This window comes from Topomyia yanbarensis, chromosome 3 (genome assembly GCF_030247195.1).
Source record: "Topomyia yanbarensis strain Yona2022 chromosome 3, ASM3024719v1, whole genome shotgun sequence".
NCBI lineage: Eukaryota > Metazoa > Arthropoda > Insecta > Diptera > Culicidae > Topomyia > Topomyia yanbarensis.
This window is the reverse complement of record NC_080672.1, coordinates 329,316,121-329,334,291: the sequence shown is the minus strand read 5'-3', so window position 1 is coordinate 329,334,291 and position 18,171 is coordinate 329,316,121. Positions and strand designations below refer to the sequence as shown.

The 18,171-nt window shown below is 41.0% G+C and overlaps 2 protein-coding genes across 6 annotated transcripts in view; both read right to left on the bottom strand.

Annotated features, from left to right (window-relative positions):
* LOC131691270 (serine/threonine-protein phosphatase 4 regulatory subunit 1-like) overlaps window positions 1-18,171 on the bottom strand; it is a 697,782-nt gene that overhangs the window by 267,711 nt on the left and 411,900 nt on the right. The window lies entirely within an intron of this gene.
* On the bottom strand, window positions 5,370-6,583 carry LOC131691271 (uncharacterized). Its single transcript, XM_058977548.1, has 2 exons — window positions 6,092-6,583; window positions 5,370-6,058 (listed from the first exon to the last, which is right to left on the bottom strand). Exons 1-2 carry the CDS (start codon window positions 6,367-6,369, stop codon window positions 5,404-5,406), a joined length of 933 nt encoding a protein of 310 aa, XP_058833531.1. The 5' UTR covers window positions 6,370-6,583; the 3' UTR covers window positions 5,370-5,403.

Below are 18,171 nucleotides of genomic sequence, written 5' to 3'. Positions count from 1 at the left end.
CTTGTCAATTCCTGCACGCTAAGGCAGCTTGCAGATGACGGTGTGGTCTCTATTACAGGTCCCAAAGCCGTCGATCTGCAAGGACCATTGCAAGATACCTTGGGCAATTTGTCTGCTTGGGCCCTCCAGCTAGGTATCGAGTTCTCCACGGAGAAAACTGAGCTAGTCGTATTTTCAAGGAAGCGTGAACCAGCGCAACTACAGCTTCAATTAATGGGTCAAACTATTGCTCAGGTTTCAACTTTCAAATATCTCGGGGTCTGGTTCGACTCTAAAGGAACCTGGGGATGTCACATTAGGTATCTGAAACAGAAGTGCCAGCAAAGGATCAACTTTCTCCGTACAATAACCGGAACATGGTGGGGTGCCCACCCAGGAGACCTGATCAGGCTGTACCAAACAACAATATTGTCGGTGATGGAGTACGGGAGTTTCTGTTTCCGCTCCGCTGCGAACATACATTTCATCAAACTAGAGCGAATCCAATATTGTTGTTTGCGTATTGCTTTGGGTTGTATGCACTCGACACATACGATGAGTTTAGAAGTGCTGGCGGGCGTCCTTCCGCTGAAAAATCGATTTTGGGAACTCTCCTATCGATTGCTCATCCGATGCGATATCTTGAACCCGTTAGTAATTGCAAATTTCGAAAGGCTTATCGAGCTCAATTCTCAAACCCGATTTATGTCCTTGTACTTCGATTACATGGCACAAAATATCAATCCTTCTTCATACTATCCCAACCGTGTCAATCTCTTTCATGCTTCTGATTCAACTGTTTTCTTTGACACATCCATGAAAGACGAGATTCGTGGAATCCCGGATCACATACGCCCGCAAGTGATCCCAAGCATCTTTCATAGTAAATTTCGAGAAGTCGACTGCAACAAGATGTTTTACACCGACGGGTCAAGCCTCGACGGCTCCACTGGCTTCGGTATATTCAATCAAAACCTCACCGCCTCATTCAAACTCAATGATCCTGCTTCAGTTTACGTCGCAGAACTTGCTGCTATTCAGTATACCCTTGGGATCATTGATACTTTGCCCACCGATCATTACTTTATTGTCTCGGATAGCCTCAGCTCAATCGAGGCTCTCCGTTCAATGAAACCTAGAAAGCACATTCCATATTTTCTGGGGAAAATCTGGGAGCGCCTGCGTGCTTCGTCTGTAAGATCGTACAAGATTACCTTAGTTTGGGTTCCCTCGCATTGCTCCATTCCAGGTAATGAAGAAGCGGACTCTTTAGCTAAGGCGGGCGCTTTGCAAGGTGACATATATGAAAGCCCAGCAAACCAGCAATCGTATATAAAAGTTTACAATAAATTACAAATAATGACAGACTAAATCAAAATTACAAATAGTGCAAGCAAAAATTATGTTTTGTTGTTAAAAGTTCACATATAATGCAAATCTGTGATCGAAATACAATGTTGACTTGAAGTTATTTATTAGTCCACTATAACTTATAACAAAATTGTACATGCGGATTAATAAAAGCAATTTTGAAATTAATTTGCAATTGGATTAAACTGCAAAATCGTTTAAAAAAATAGTCACCTCCTTCTAGTTCAATATTTGAGCAATAAAAATGGCTTGAGTACAGAATGTAGGTTATGATTTGACAGGTATAGAAGGTATCATTGGAGGGCCATATTTAGGTTGGATTATGGTATTTTTAGATCGTAATCATAAAGCGATAAACGATCAAATATAATCGTTGCTTGACAGTGTATAAATAGATGAGTACATAGCGGCTATGCTGGGAATACGAAGATCTCAGGTTCGAAACTGGAAGTAAATCGTAGCAGATAATTTTAATAATTGATGTTCCAGTAACTCCAACCTCACCCTTGAAAAACATATCTACCAGTGTGGGCGTAACTGTGTCTTATAACAGAATTATGGAAATTTCATCCTGATTTTTTATTTTCATAATATTATTTTTTTTTTAAATACTTCTTGTTACCACATTGGGGCCTTAAGCTGCATAAACCTTCATGTGTGATTGTAAAGTTGATCATATATAAACTCAAAATGATAAGCTAGATGATTGTATAATACTTCTGATGAGATCAAAATTCGTCGTAAATCACATAGTTCTACTATACCGATTTGTTGTACGTATATGGCCTCCACTTTTGTTCACATAGAAGAGATCTGTGCATTTTTTGCAATCAATTCATATCGTAGAAGAGTACAGTTAATCAAATTGCAACTTATTAAAGTGAATCAAAATGTTGGCTGGGAGACCAATTAGCTTCAGCGAATTTTTCAGTATTACTCATCAGAGAACCCTCGAAAGTTGGCAAACTTCATGGAGCAATGGTGAACTGGGAAGGTGGCTACATTCGATAATCCCTAAGGTATCGACGAAACCTTGGTTCAGGGGGATGGATGTGGGTCGGGATTTTATTCGCGTGATGTCTCGGCTCATGTCCAATCACTACACGCTGGACGCACATCTCCGGCGTATTGGGCTCGTGGATAGCGGTATCTGCGCTTGTGGCAACGGTTATCACGAAATCGAACATATTGTCTGGGCATGTGCCGAGTACTGTTCTGGCAGATCTCAACTATTCGATTCCCTTCGGGCCCGAGGAAGATCACCCAATGTCCCGGTTCGAGATGTACTAGCAAGCCGCGATATTCTCTACATGTCCCTTATATACACGTTCCTCAAAACCATCAATATCCAAATTTAAATGCCCCTATCTTTTCTCTTATCATTCCCAGGAGTGCCCTCTTCCGCCTACCGTACCCCAACGATGGTTTGATACGACTCCAAGACGAGACAAAACATCTGTCGAATGAACCAACAACACGAGATCTACAGTACAACATCACACGCGCAGCGTGGTGTGTTCCCGATCCGTATCTGAGCCGTACTACGAAATCGTCTGGAGGAACCCCTGCCGGCTCGAGGAAAACCGCCCGGCGTCCCAATACTTGATACATCCGTTCGAATCTGTAATCCTGGCCGTTGATTCCTGATGCTGGAAACTGAAGTTTATATCCCCCCCCCCGTTCAGTCTTGTCCACCCTCTCTCCCATGTCTCTGATACACAGATGTATGTCTTCACCCCCTTCTCCCCTTGAATATCTTCCCAAAACTTATGTGCCCCCCTATCTTCTAGTGTTAGTTGATCAATCCATTCGAATCTGTAATCCTGGCCGTTAATTCCTGATGCCGGAAACTGAAAGTTTATATCTCACCCCCCCCCCCCCTTCAGCCTTGTCCACCCACCCTCCCATGTCTCTGATACACAGATGTATGACTTCACCCCCTTCTCCCCTTGAATATCTTCCCAAAATTTATGTGCCCCCCTATCTTCTAGTTTTAGTTGAACAATATTTAATCTCGTTAAGAAATGCGCAACAGTACCACTACTTTAAAATAGTCCTAATTAATTCCCCTTAATCTTGAACCACTCTTTCTAGTTATCTCTAGTTAATAAGCTTGTAAAATGTTCCGCTTAGTTAATAATTATTTTTTCTACAATCTCCCTTCTAAAAATCATAAAGTGAATTACTATACAAAGAACACACAAATGACCCGTCCCCCAAATCTTACGAATATTATACTATACCCTCTTTTATATGTATAAGTTAGCTGTAGTTTTTTTTTTAGTTTTATTATATAAAACAAAATAATATTGAAATGTGTATCCCCCTAGTTTTAAGAAATTCAAAATGTAAAACAATGAAAAAATGGCACCTTTAAGCTAACGCATACGTGCCTTATCAAATAAACAAATTGAAAAAAAAAAAAATAATACTGTTTTTATAACAAGAGAGGTCAATTTTCCAAACCATCAACTTCTATCCAGCGAAGACATCGATCACGGGCCGCTTTTTTGTTCAAACGGTGAGGAATGTACCGATCGAGATAATCTTCAACGATAATGAGGAGATGTCTTTGCTGCGTATTTGGGTGACTGTTTTTGGATTTTCGGGGTTGCAAAATTAGACCGAGAAGTTAAATGTACCTCAAGTCATCAGTTTATGATGTTTATTCATTTTACCAAATACGTAATATTGTACTGATAAGATTCAAGATGTATAGCTTAACCGAACAACTTGTTTCCCATAACAACACGAGCCACTAGGTTGAATTTGACAATGAATAGGTTCAGAACCCCGTAACACCACATACACACGATAGCGCTATTAGCCAGTTCTTGTCAAAATACGGAGAAGCGTTTTCCATTAGAGATAAATAAATGGAGGAATTTCTTCTTAGATACTAGAGAGGGTGTTCGAGTGATTAAAATATGGCTGAAGCACCACAATCGACGGGCATCTACCAGTGCTCAGACTACGCTGTCTTCTTATGACAATCAGTCTTCCCGGTGTCAGTGCCGCAAACAATCTGTACACTACGGAAAAGCCAGCGCGGGATCCCCTAAGTAAAAAACATCCACAATAACTAAAATAAATACAGCGGCCTCATGATCTTCATTTAATTCACAAACTGTTGTTCAGCCACTAGTACCTGTTAAAGCATTAGCGAATGTTGAATTATCTACCACAACATCCAGTTTGTTGTTTCAAACAATACCGTTAACAACAAGACAGGAAACCAGAAAGATATTTTCACGAACATAATACGCAAACCTAAGAAACAAACCACGGAAAGTAACAATCTCTCTGACAGCAGCAATGACGAACCGAATGAATGACATTCAGAAGCTTTTGGGCGACGCTGAAAATGCTTCTCCACCGCAAAAAAATGAATCTCCGCGAGCAAGTGTGAAGAAATCGATGGATACACATTATAGGATTTTTTATTATTTTTTTGTTGTACATATTTAAAAGATACACGGCTCCGTTAAGTTTACTCATCGAGCCGTGCCAAACAAACGAATTATAAAAAACCTCTTGAGCTTCGCCCTATCATTGGATTTTGAACAATCATAATTCCTTCGTTGAGGGGTTACATGCCTCTTTATGCGAAAAATGTCAAGAAAGTTTGAATTTACGTAAAGGCATAAAGCAATGATTTCATTACATCAAACTTATAGTATTTTGGTAGTGCATTTTTCAGTGAAATAAACAAGCACAAGTTTATAAAAATATATTTATATTTGGCGGAGTAATGGCTTTTCCTCCGATTTTTTTATTATTTAAGAGGTTGCGGAGATCACGATTGAAAAGCAATAGATCAACTAAGATCCCAAAACTCAAAAAATTCCATTAGTATATGAGTATTTCTCATAAAGGGCGAACACGAAATTATTGCGACACCGAAAATGTCGTGCCAATTTTCTTATAATGTTTAAAATCAAACCAAAATTTTAGGGTAGTTTTATACATATATTTAGTTCAAAAACCAAAAGAAAAGTTAATCGATGGAGCCTTGAGTGTAAAATTGAACGCATTTTCGCTTGATGCCCTCCATCAAAGTCTATACAGTGTCATCCGGTACCACTTTCTCAGTTTATTTTTCCATTTTCTTAACATGTCCTTCTCGTCTTTGACTGTCTTCTTGCTCTTCCGAAGTTCCCGCTTCATCATTGCCCAGTACTGCTCCACCGGGCGCAGCTCCGGACAGTTTGGCGGATTCCTGTCCTTTGGAACAAAATGGACAGAATTGGCCTCATACCACTCCAGGACACTTTTAGAATAGTGGCATGATGCCAAATCTGGCCAAAATAGCGGAGCTTCGTCGTGCTGCTGCAAGAACGGCAAAAGGCGCTTCTCGAGGCACTCAGATTTGTAGATCTCGCCATTTACTGTGCCCTTTGTCACGAAAGGCTCATTCCTCAGTCCGCAAGAGCAGATGGCCTGCCAAATGAGATATTTGGAGGCGAACTTCGACATTTTCTTCTTCTTAAATTTGTCGTCCACATAGAACTTGCTCTTGCCGGTGAAAAACTCCAACCCCGGAATTTGCTTAAAATCCGCTTTTATATACGTTTCGTCGGCCATCACACAGCAGCCATATTTTGTCAGCATCTTCTCGTAGAGCTTCCGTGCCCGAGTTTTAGCCGTCGATTGTTGCCGCTCATCGCGGTTTGGGAAGTTCTGTACCTTGTATGTATGTAGTCCAGCTCTCTTCTTTGCATTCTGGACGTAGCTCTGCGACATGCCGATCTTTTTAGCCAAATTACGGCTTGAGACGTTGGGATTTGCTTTAATAATCCGCTTCACCTTTCCCTCCGTCTTTTTGTTCTCCGGTCCCGGCTTTCTTCCAGCTCCTTTGCCGTGGTCCAACGTCAACCGCTCCTGGAACCGCTTCAACACTCTGGAGACGGTTGAATGGTGAATGTTCAACATTTTTCCCAACTGCCGGTGCGACAGGTCAGGAAATTCCAGGTGTTTGGAAAGAATTTGTTCTCTCGACTCGCGTTGGTTCACCTCCATTTTCGTTGAATCGAAAAACACGACATCGAGTTTGACAGCATGTAAACAATACACATCAATGAGAAAGTGTGCAAAATTTGGTTGATTTTTACCCAATGGTAAAAAAGTTATGCCCTGTTGAATGTGTCGCAATAATTTCGTGTTCGCCCTTTACCTTAAAGATTAGTTGAATAAATAATATTTTTTCCCGCATTCGGGAACGTTTTTCCTAAAAAAAAATCTTATCTACATAACAAAAATTTATGCATAAAAAGGAATTGTTAAAGTATAAGAAGAATTAATTACGATCAATTAAAAATAGTTGAAGAAAATCGGTTCAGTGGTTTTTCGGCAATCGTGATCACGGAAAAACCATTTATAAACCGTTAATAAACCATTTTTGGAAAAACGACATTTCGAGATAAACGAGTTTAACATTTTAAGTTACCACTGCCATTGGTAGACGATGCGCGCTTGGAAGCGCTGTAACTTTCGATGTATTTCTCGGATCTCTATAAAACTTTGGGAAAATATTCTCAAGGAGTTGTACTTTCAGATAAAGCAATAAAAACATTTCGATTTTTTGAAAAATAAAACGGTTTGCAACCCCTTAAACCCCAAAAATGTTGTTGACTTGACAAGTCGGTCCTATCATTGCCCTAAATCTAATAAAAGTTGCGAAGGTAGTGACACAGATGTATTGGTTTAGTAAAGTAAGGATGTCAAAATACCACCATAGTAAAGGGTGTCCCACATCAAATTGCATCACGGAAACAACGCTGTAGAAAATAATTCATTAGTCTTCCGGAAGTCGCGCTAGTGCACTGAGTGCACGTTGCTCTGAAAATCTAGCGAAATCGTCTTAGGGCACCAGCGGCTGCTCGTTCAGTGGGCCATAAGCGCTTTCCGGAGGGTTAGGTATTTTCTCTAGATATGGATAGAAGTAGTTCAGAGTGTATTGTTCACACTGTATTTTTTATCGCTGTCAGTTTTTCGAAAATTGGAAAAAATGGCGTGACCCGAAGAGAAACGTCGTGAATTGATTTTGCGCAAGCACCTGGAAAATCCTCAGCTCTTTCATCGGAACATCGGAAACAACTCGGAATCGTGCAGTCAACGGTGAGTCGTGTGATTAAACGTTACTACAAAACTTTGAGCATTGAACGGAAGAAGAAATGCTGTCAAAATGGATGTTCTATTAGTGGTCAGGATCACAAGCGTGTAGTGAAAGCGTTTAAGCGGAATCCCAATACTTCGGTCAGGGATGTGGCGCAAAAGTTGAATCTGTCCAATTCTTTCGTTCAGAGAACCAATGACCGCGAGGGACTGTATACGCACAAAGTACAGAAGGCTCTAAATCGTGACGAACAGCAAAATACGGTGAGAAAGTAACGGGCCCGGAAACAGTACTCCCAAATGCTGACGAAGCCTCGTTGTCTCATCATGGACGATGAGGCTTACGTAAAGGCAGACTTATGGCAGCTTTCGGGACTGCTATTCTTCACCGCCCAGCACAAGTTTGATGTTCCGAAGGAAGTAAGGAAGCATAAACTTTCAAAGTTTACCAATAAATCCATGATTTGGCAAGCGATCTACTCATGTGGGAAACGAGGTGCGCCGTTCGTGACTACCGGGACTGTAAACGGAGAGATCTACCTCAAGGAGTGTATACAGAAGCGTCTGTTTCATCTGTTGAAGCAACACGAGGGCCTTACGATCTTCTGGCCGGTTCTAGCTTCGTGCCACTATTCGAATGTTAGCCTGGAGTGGTACGAAGCCAACAGGGTCACTTTCGTACCCAAGGACATGAAACTCTGCCCCCCCCCCAACGCATCGGAACTAGACCCACCGAAAAATACTGGGCAACTATGAAACAGGCACTACGAAAACATCCCAAGGAGGTCAAATCTGAGGACGACATGAAGAAAAAGTGGTTTTCCGTACAGAAGTAGCTGCAGCCAGATGTTGGACAGAACCTAATGAGTGGAGTTAAGCGTACAGTGCGAGCGTACGGTTAGGGTATGGAAGTCGAATGAAATAAATATGTCAAAAGCTTACTAATGGCTTATATTTTATTGTCTTAAAGTTTGAAAAGGATCGGTCCTCTAGGTAATTTTCTACAGCATTTTTTCTGTAATGCGATTTGATGTGGGATACCCTTTACTTTCTTTTCAGAAAGTTTGAAGGGAATCGGGCTTGTTGCTTAAAAATGCTTGGTATTCTATTCGATGGGTTCTGTTCTTTGGTGCCAGTTACGGTAAACAGTGTTTTTAATAAATATCTTAGCTCAAGGGTCACAGTTTTTTGGGAGTAAGAAGTTTCTTGACTGAGCGATTGAATAGGTTTGACTAAAGGTAGCACCAACACAAACACAATTGATACATATTTTCAGGAAAGAAAGACGTTTTCTTGAAAGAGTTTGACAGGATGTGCAGTTGAACTACTATTGCGATATCTTCGATATAAACGGGAATTTGATGTTTTTTGTTCGTTGTCGTGTCTGCGATTATTTATAGCAACAAACTTTGTAACGAAATTCCCTTTAGACAACTTTATGGGTACACATTTTTGTCCATAATTAGACTTTAATGCTTAATTTCGCTTAAGGTTGGACGGATATGAAGGCAATTGAAATCGATAACTGCTGTGTTAATGTTCTACAGTTACAGACTTTTATTTCTTGAATTCGTTCATTTAAATAGAAACATTATATACACAATAAAAATCTGATAACAAGAAACAGATCCCAAAATGGCTTGATTTAAACCGTTGAATGCATACCATTTCCTTACTCAAGATTCGAGGGCCCGTCAGAATTGTTGCCCTAGGACTCGACGCGGCTATCGACGGCCTGAATGCTACAAAGTGTTCAGTGCCCTATCCTGCCTTTAGGATAAATATTAGAAATAAATCTTTTTTTTTATTTGGACCTGATATATGATAACTTCCATGCATGACAACGGGTTAAGTTGATTCTATTGAAAGAATCTTACTATGGATTCGCAAAAGTTCTCCTCCAAAAAAGTTTTCTCGATCCAAGCGAAGCTGCGATCAGGTGTTCTCACGGGTGTGTGGTAATTAATTGAGGCTAAACCACGGCCATAATTAACTGCCCATCTACGCCCATTTAAAGAGCAAGTGTCTTAAGCCGAATCGTGGAAACACTTTCCCATGCTTTGCATCCGAGCTCTATCCCATTTTAGATTGAGCCTTTAAATTGAACGAGTCGTTTCATATGCAATGTTTGCCACCGAATTAGTTGCGGATCTTAAAAATTATGCATAACATTAGCTGAAGGGAACTAAAGTCCGGATTAGTGAGTAGTTTGGCTTCGCCTTGGTGGGAACGAAGCTTCCCAATACCTTATTGCCGTTACCCAAATCGTCAAAGAAAAACAACTAGGAGAAATATGAAACCAATTTCAATGTCAACACTGATTCTGATATTTTCAATAAATGTGTCCTTTCCAAAAAAATACACATCCCGGAAAAAGTCAACATCAGCTAATCTAAAGTAAATTCAAACACAGCCAACATATCGGGCTGCGATTCGACTTCATGAATGAAAATTCCCTTTGTCGATCGTTAATCTGATTACGTGCTGGCCCCACATTTTTTTCCTTCGCCTTTCGCGCGACATCGTGGTAGAAGAAGTCTGTGCGCTGGTGTGCGCGGGAACCACGACGCGAGACCGAAAAAGAATCTTTTAACAATACATAGGTACAAACGCCATAGAACTCACCGATACTGAACCAGATGATTGTGATGCTTGGATCGCCTCGGAAAAAAATAACGCTACCAACGACGACAGCCGCGTCGCGCCGCGCGCTCTCTCTATCGCTCCACGAGACGCTCCCACCGCGCGTCGCTTCATCATCACACCATCGTCACCAGCACCGATCGACCGACCGACCGACCGACCGTGGTCGTCGCTGGCTGATGGCTTCCGAAACGACGGAGGATTAAACGCTGATAATTTTCGGTCGCGCATATTTAATTTGAACGCTAAACACACTCTGTATCAGGGTGCGATCACACGGTCACTTGGACAGTGAGCAGCAATTGTGTTCGGCGGGGTGCTCTGCTCGTTTTTATGCACTCATACCAGCGCGAATCGATTCGATTGATTATAGCTGCTGGCTGGCGCGGCGGCGAGCGGGACGCGCCGATGAAGCGCCAGCGCTGTTCGGTGTGATACTGTTGACTTTATCGGAGTACTAGTTTTGGTGTTTCGGGGGAACTTGGTACCGCCTACAAAACATTTTAAAACCCGCAATCGATTAGATATGTGCAAGACGTTCAACTTCCCATCAAAAGTATTGTTTTGCGCTCACACTTACTTGTGCTGCTTTGCTTCAATGGTAAGATGTCATTTCCGGGTTCATCATGTGGGAAACTTTGTCATAACTTTTTTTAGTCTTACACAAATAAGGAAAAAATATTAAAAATGGTTTTGTCATTATCTATAATAGATGAAAAGTACATACTGATCGGACTCGATTATCCGGGGATAATGATTCGATTATCCGGGTGTTATTCCGCGCAAAGTGACCGAACAAACCAACACCTGGAATCGACCGTCACGGATTGAAACCAGTTTTGAAAAAATTGTTGATGTAGAGCCAATATATAATACTTAAATTATTGAGTCGTTTGAACTACCCCTCGGTCCATAGGAACACTTTTAAATTCAATAAATTGTTTAAAAAAGTTGTTTTTCGGATTATATCTCTGGTACTGTTTGCACTAGAACCAATCAGCGAGAAGATTTTTGAAGGATTTGTTCAAGGAATCTAGAAAAATGCTAGTTTTTAACGGCATTGTTGCCAAATACGCAACTTTTTAGTTTTGAACTAAAAGTTTATTTTTCTCGTAATACACACATTGGTTACTGCAGGCCTTTTTGACACATAAATTGTCATTACACTTACTTTGCTCGGTCGGTTTCTGGCACCTTTCCGATTCCGATTAAAGTTTTCTTAGCATTCCAGTGGAATCTATTTCAGAATTTCGATTGAATCCTTAACCGTATTCTACGGTTTTTTGATGCAGGATTTTAGAGAAAAGCTTCTTAGAGCTCTGGTGAAATCCTTCTATATAATTCTGCGAAGATTATGATTTATTCAAGATGCTGATAGAATCATGTTTCTATTTTCAATGAAACCTGGTGTGAAGGTCTGATGAATATCCAGCTCTGAGTTCTAGTGTACTTTGACACAATATTGCTCTTCTCCCACTATCCCCTTCAGCAATTAATACCAGAATTCCAATCGCATCTTTAACCCCTTTATGCCCATGTTGTTGATAAATAACCACGTTTCTAAACAACTATAACTTTTGGTTTACACAACATATGTTTACAACGACAAGTAATGCTAATGACTGGGACTAAGATCTTTTATTTGAGCACAAACAGTTATTAATATTATCAGTAGAACAGAAGTTATTACAATTAATCTGATTGGGTTCCACTCAAGCAGTGCTGCCAGAGAGAGTTTCTGTAGCCTAGCAATATTATTGAAAACTGATAAAACTCTCTAATTTAAATCTTTAACTACCTTTTTCATGCAATTGGACTAGATCGGAAGCAGCTTCTAGCTCTGCGAAAGAAACACCTAACCTTATTAAACCAGCTTCTTCGTGTTTCGTGACGCCAACAGTTCGAAGGAAAAATAGTTTTGGAACCCTATACGTGGCAAGACAAAATTGGTCAAGAAAGGGTTAACAAAATTCTGATAAAAGATCCGGCAGTCACTGGAGGCGGTTTCAATTCTTGGGTAGCTCAAGCAAAGATTGATGTTAGGCTATGTAAAGGGGGCGCCAGCAGTATTTCTCTCTGAGGCGGCCGGAGGGACCCGGAGACCTACGTAACCTTTGGTAGTCCTTCGCTGGTGACAAACATGAGTGGAAGAGTTGGGGAAGACCGCATCCGTAGTGATCACCTGACAATCCAGTACGAAATTGGTCACCAAATGATGCTACAAGGACAAGGATCTCTCTGTGGAGCAGAACTCGCACTCTTCTAACTAGAATGTATAGTGGTCCAGAATGTAAATTTAGCAGGAATTTGAACTTTTTAGTAAAACTAAAAATACTTCGCTATGTTGGGACTGTTCGTTTCCTCCGTTTTCCGCAAGTTAGTGGGATCTAAAAGATCCGAAGCGAATCCGCCAGAAGCACAATGTTTATTCCTGGCAGGATCGGACAAGTTGGGGTCATTGTGTAATGCTATATTGGCCCAGTCCTGTGAAAAACTATTCCCATGTGGGACGCGAGTGCACTATTGGTCAAATGATGCCACTATTGGTGTCGAAAAGTGCGCGAAGTAACTCGCGAAAGTGTAGAGCCATTGTACCACTCCCGGACAATCTTCGAAACGCAGGCCACACGTTACACGGCCGAGTTGCCGCCGCATCTTGATCCCGACTGACGGAATCACCCGGTCTGAACACTCGTCTGCTGTTCCAGTACCAGTTCGTCGTAGCCCAGTCCCCGGAAACCCATCGCGGCAGCAAGTCGACCAACGTTTGTCCCGGCCGCAACGATATTCCACACAGCTGAAGTGGAATTAAGTATTTTGTGTCTGTCTAAATAAAATGTAAGGTCTTGTCTATATAAGCTGGTTTTGTAAAATTATGTGATGTCCTTGAGGAAATTTAGTTCGCTATTTTGTTTACTTTTGTGAATTTGACCAGAGACCAACGGTAGGGTTGACAGTCCGCCCGCCCAGTGAAATTCTTCTGGAGACCGCAAAAAACCGACCCGAATGCTCTCGTGTTGTTTTGTGTACCGTAAACCGTAGTAGTTAGTAACGAGTCGTAACACATACTACCAAGGAACATTTAATGAAAAATCAAATTTTTGATGTAACCTTTACAGTTTTCATTTTTTTAACATATCCTTTAGATGTTTTTTAGAGCTTTTGAAGACGAACATTTTTTTCTAATACATCCATACAGCGACCTTCTCCGGTCAGATAACAACGCTCTAAACAAGTTAGACCAACTCGAAGGACATGTAACTCCTGTATCCGGTTACTCAGGTAAATACAATGAATGTACATGTTCTTCCGAAATGGGACATACAGATGCTGCCCCCGTTGAAAATTCATCCCGATTACAGGCGTTTGCTTCCACCACCATTCGATCTACCACCGTTCAATCATCAGGACAAATGTACAGGGACATTATAAAATCTACTATCAGAACGTGAGAGGACTACGCACAAAAATTGACGAGCTGTTCATCGTTGCTTCAGATGTTGATCATGATGTTATTGTTCTGAGCGAAACGTGGCTGCGAATGATCAAATCAACTCAAGGTACTCGGTGTATCGTAACGACTGCGATCCTAATAGTGCAGGCAAGAAACATGGTGGTGGTGATGTGCTCATTGCAGTGTCTAACCGACTCTCATCAAAACACTGAAATGATACTCACTATCTCGAACAAGTCGGGGTAAGTTAGTATAGGGGTCGCTCCTATACTAATTTCCATGTGGATGTATCAAATTTTACAGGGTGGCTGAATCAAATTTTACAGGGTGGCTTAAATCATATCTCGTAGATCGTTCTCTGTCTGTGAAATTAAGAAGTAATGTGTCATATAACTTCACCGATCTGTCGGGTGTACCTCAAGGGAGCAATCTCGGACTGTTGCTTTTTTCTTCATTCTTTAATGACGTTTGTTATGATATACCCCAGGGCAAACGTATATACGCTGATGATCTCAAACTCTTTCTAATTGTGCGGTCATTAGATCTAGATGCTTTCTTTAACTGGTGTACTCGCAACTTGCTGGTTCTCAGTGGGTCCAAAATCTCTTGCACACGCAGAAAAAATCCAATTCTCTGGAGCTACAATATTGCTGGCCAATCGCTAGAGAGAGTGTCAGTTATCAGAGACCTTGGTGTACTCCTGGACTCGCAACTGACATTCAGAAACCATTACAAGCAAAAAGAAATCTTGGTTTCATAATAAGAATCGCCAACGAGTTTACTGATCCATATTGTCTGTATTTTTCACTTGTTTGGTCTGCCCTGGAAGCTTCAGCAGCCATTTGGTGTCCTTATACGAACATTTAGACTAACAGAATCGAAGCAGCGCAAGCAGAATTCCTCCGCTTTGCTCTTAGATCTTTGCACTGGCGTAACCTATCTAGAGCTACCACCATACGTCGAACGTCGTCGTCTGCCCGATATGGAAACTCTGACAAAAAGGCGAAATTGTTGGCAAAATATTGACTGGCCAAATGCATGCCCCAGATATTCTCTCACAAATTAACATCAATTTACCCCCCAGAATCCTTAGATCTAGTAACTTTTTAAGACTCGACATTCAGCTCACTGAGTACGGTCAGAATGAACCCATTAGGGCGATGTGTAATGTTTTCAATAGTGTGTATGACAACTTTGATTTTTATGTTACCAAGAATAGATTTAGAAGATATGATGTTCTGACGAATAGACTTAGGAGATTGAATTTGTTTATAAGACTAAATTAAAATATTTCTTCAATGTTATTGTAATGCTGTATACTATGTATGTAATTCTGTTAATTTGTAATGTGAGATCATTGTAATCAGGTGAAAAAAGTGCAAAAACACAGATTAGATGAAAAATGAGAAAATAAATTAATAAATAAATAAATAAAAACTCTAGTTTCTATTATGCAAAAGATATAAGTATTTATAACATCGAAAATTGATTTTTTGAAATTAATTAGATGAATTTTTTAAAAAATATCACGCTCGCCTTTTTAAGCTCATTTATACCTTGACCTACCTATACCTTATACCTTGACCTTATATGTAGTTGAAAACGATATTTTTTGTTTGCCCCAATGAGTGATATTGGTATTTCAAAGAACCACATTTTTGGCGAAAAAGCTCTCATAACTTTTCAACGATAATAGTTAGATATGTGGTGTCATGAAACAAATTAGTCGCAATAAAGCAATCTTAAAGTTGTCTGAAGACTACTTTAGTTTAAATCAGTACCGCAAAAGTTATTTGAATAAAACTGTTTTTCTAAGAAACACCCTAACCTTTCATTTTAAATTTTTCGTAAAATGAAAAGTCTGACAGATAGAGCTTACATGTATTCAGCAAACTTTTCTAAAACTTGTCGTTCTAGAACTTCACTGAAGGTCGTATGGCTCTATTTAGAATGATGAAAAAGTTAAATTTTTGATTTTGGTAAAATTAGAACCACCCCAACTGTTGTTACTCGTTACCAATATAAATAATAAATGAAAACCAACCGAAAGTACAAATCACACCTTGATTTTATGAAAAATCGTTTTGGGACAAAATAGGTAGAGTAAGGTGGGGCAAAAGTGCGCACCTAACAGTTTTCGTAAAATAATTATTGGTAGAAAAGCACTAGAAAATCGGCATGATTACAAATTATTACTCTCAACAATAAAGCCCCAGGGCCAGACAGAATCAAATTTAACTTGTTAAAGAATCTGCCAGACTCTGCCAAGAGACGCTTGTTGAATTTATTTAATAAGTTTCTTGAGGGTAATATTGTCCCTCATGACTGGAGGCAAGTGAAGGTCATTGCCATTCAAAAACCAGGAAAACCAGCCTCCGACCACAACTCGTATCGACCGATTGCGATGCTGTCCTGTATCCGAAAGTTGTTCGAGAAAATGATCTTGTTTCGCCTCGATAATTGGGTTGAAGCAAATGGCTTACTGTCAGATACACAATTTGGTTTCCGCAAAGGCAAAGGGACGAACGATTGTCTTGCGTTGCTCTCAACAGAAATTCAAATGGCTTATGCTAGCAAAGAGCAGATGGCATCAGTTTTCCTAGATATAAAGGGGGCTTTTGACTCAGTTTCTATCAAAATTCTTTCTGAGAAGCTGCACCAGCATGGTCTTTCACCGACTCTAAACAACTTTTTGTTAAACTTGCTGTCTGAAAAACATATGCATTTTTCGCATGGTGATTTATCGACATCACGAATTAGCTACATGGGTCTTCCCCAGGGCTCATGTCTAAGCCCCCTTCTCTATAACTTTTACGTGAATGACATTGACGAATGTCTTGTCAATTCCTGCACGCTAAGGCAGCTTGCAGATGACGGTGTGGTCTCTATTACAGGTCCCAAAGCCGTCGATCTGCAAGGACCATTGCAAGATACCTTGGACAATTTGTCTGCTTGGGCCCTCCAGCTAGGTATCGAGTTCTCCACGGAGAAAACTGAGCTAGTCGTATTTTCAAGGAAGCGTGAACCAGCGCAACTACAGCTTCAATTAATGGGTCAAACTATTGCTCAGGTTTCAACTTTCAAATATCTCGGGGTCTGGTTCGACTCCAAAGGAACCTGGGGATGTCACATTAGGTATCTGAAACAGAAGTGCCAGCAAAGGATCAACTTTCTCCGTACAATAACCGGAACATGGTGGGGTGCCCACCCAGGAGACCTGATCAGGCTGTACCAAACAACAATATTGTCGGTGATGGAGTACGGGAGTTTCTGTTTCCGCTCCGCTGCGAACATACATTTCATCAAACTAGAGCGAATCCAATATTGTTGTTTGCGTATTGCTTTGGGTTGTATGCACTCGACACATACGATGAGTTTAGAAGTGCTGGCGGGCGTCCTTCCGCTGAAAAATCGATTTTGGGAACTCTCCTATCGATTGCTCATCCGATGCGATATCTTGAACCCGTTAGTAATTGCAAATTTCGAAAGGCTTATCGAGCTCAATTCTCAAACCCGATTTATGTCCTTGTACTTCGATTACATGGCACAAAATATCAATCCTTCTTCATACTATCCCAACCGTGTCAATCTCTTTCATGCTTCTGATTCAACTGTTTTCTTTGACACATCCATGAAAGACGAGATTCGTGGAATCCCGGATCACATACGCCCGCAAGTGATCCCAAGCATCTTTCATAGTAAATTTCGAGAAGTCGACTGCAACAAGATGTTTTACACCGACGGGTCAAGCCTCGACGGCTCCACTGGCTTCGGTATATTCAATCAAAACCTCACCGCCTCATTCAAACTCAATGATCCTGCTTCAGTTTACGTCGCAGAACTTGCTGCTATTCAGTATACCCTTGGGATCATTGATACTTTGCCCACCGATCATTACTTTATTGTCTCGGATAGCCTCAGCTCAATCGAGGCTCTCCGTTCAATGAAACCTAGAAAGCACATTCCATATTTTCTGGGGAAAATCTGGGAGCGCCTGCGTGCTTTGTCTGTTAGATCGTACAAGATTACCTTAGTTTGGGTTCCCTCGCATTGCTCCATTCCAGGTAATGAAGAAGCGGACTCTTTAGCTAAGGCGGGCGCTTTACAAGGTGACATATATGAAAGACCAATTAGCTTCAGCGAATTTTTCAGTATTACTCATCAGAGAACCCTCGAAAGTTGGCAAACATCATGGAGCAATGGTGAACTGGGAAGGTGGCTACATTCGATAATCCCTAAGGTATCGACGAAACCTTGGTTCAGGGGGATGGATGTGGGTCGGGATTTCATTCGCGTGATGTCTCGGCTCATGTCCAATCACTACACGCTGGACGCACATCTCCGGCGTATTAGGCTCGTGGATAGCTGTATCTGCGCTTGTGGCAACGGTTATCACGAAATCGAACATGTTGTCTGGGCATGCGCCGAGTACTGTTCTGCCAGATCTCAACTATTCGATTCCCTTCGGGCCCGAGGAAGATCACCCAATGTCCCGGTTCGAGATGTACTAGCAAGCCGCGATATTCTCTACATGTCCCTTATATACACGTTCCTCAAAACCATCAATATCCAAATTTAAATGCCCCTATCTTTTCTCTTATCATTCCCAG

Coding starts and splice junctions, on each gene's coding strand:
- LOC131691271 (XM_058977548.1), bottom strand. CDS start 6,369: ATGGAGGTGAACCAACGCGAGTCGAGAGAACAAATTCTTTCCAAACAC. Junction 6,059..6,091: donor TTGGCTAAAAAGATCGGCAT/GTCGCAGAGCTA, acceptor TGCAAAGAAGAG/AGCTGGACTACATACATACA.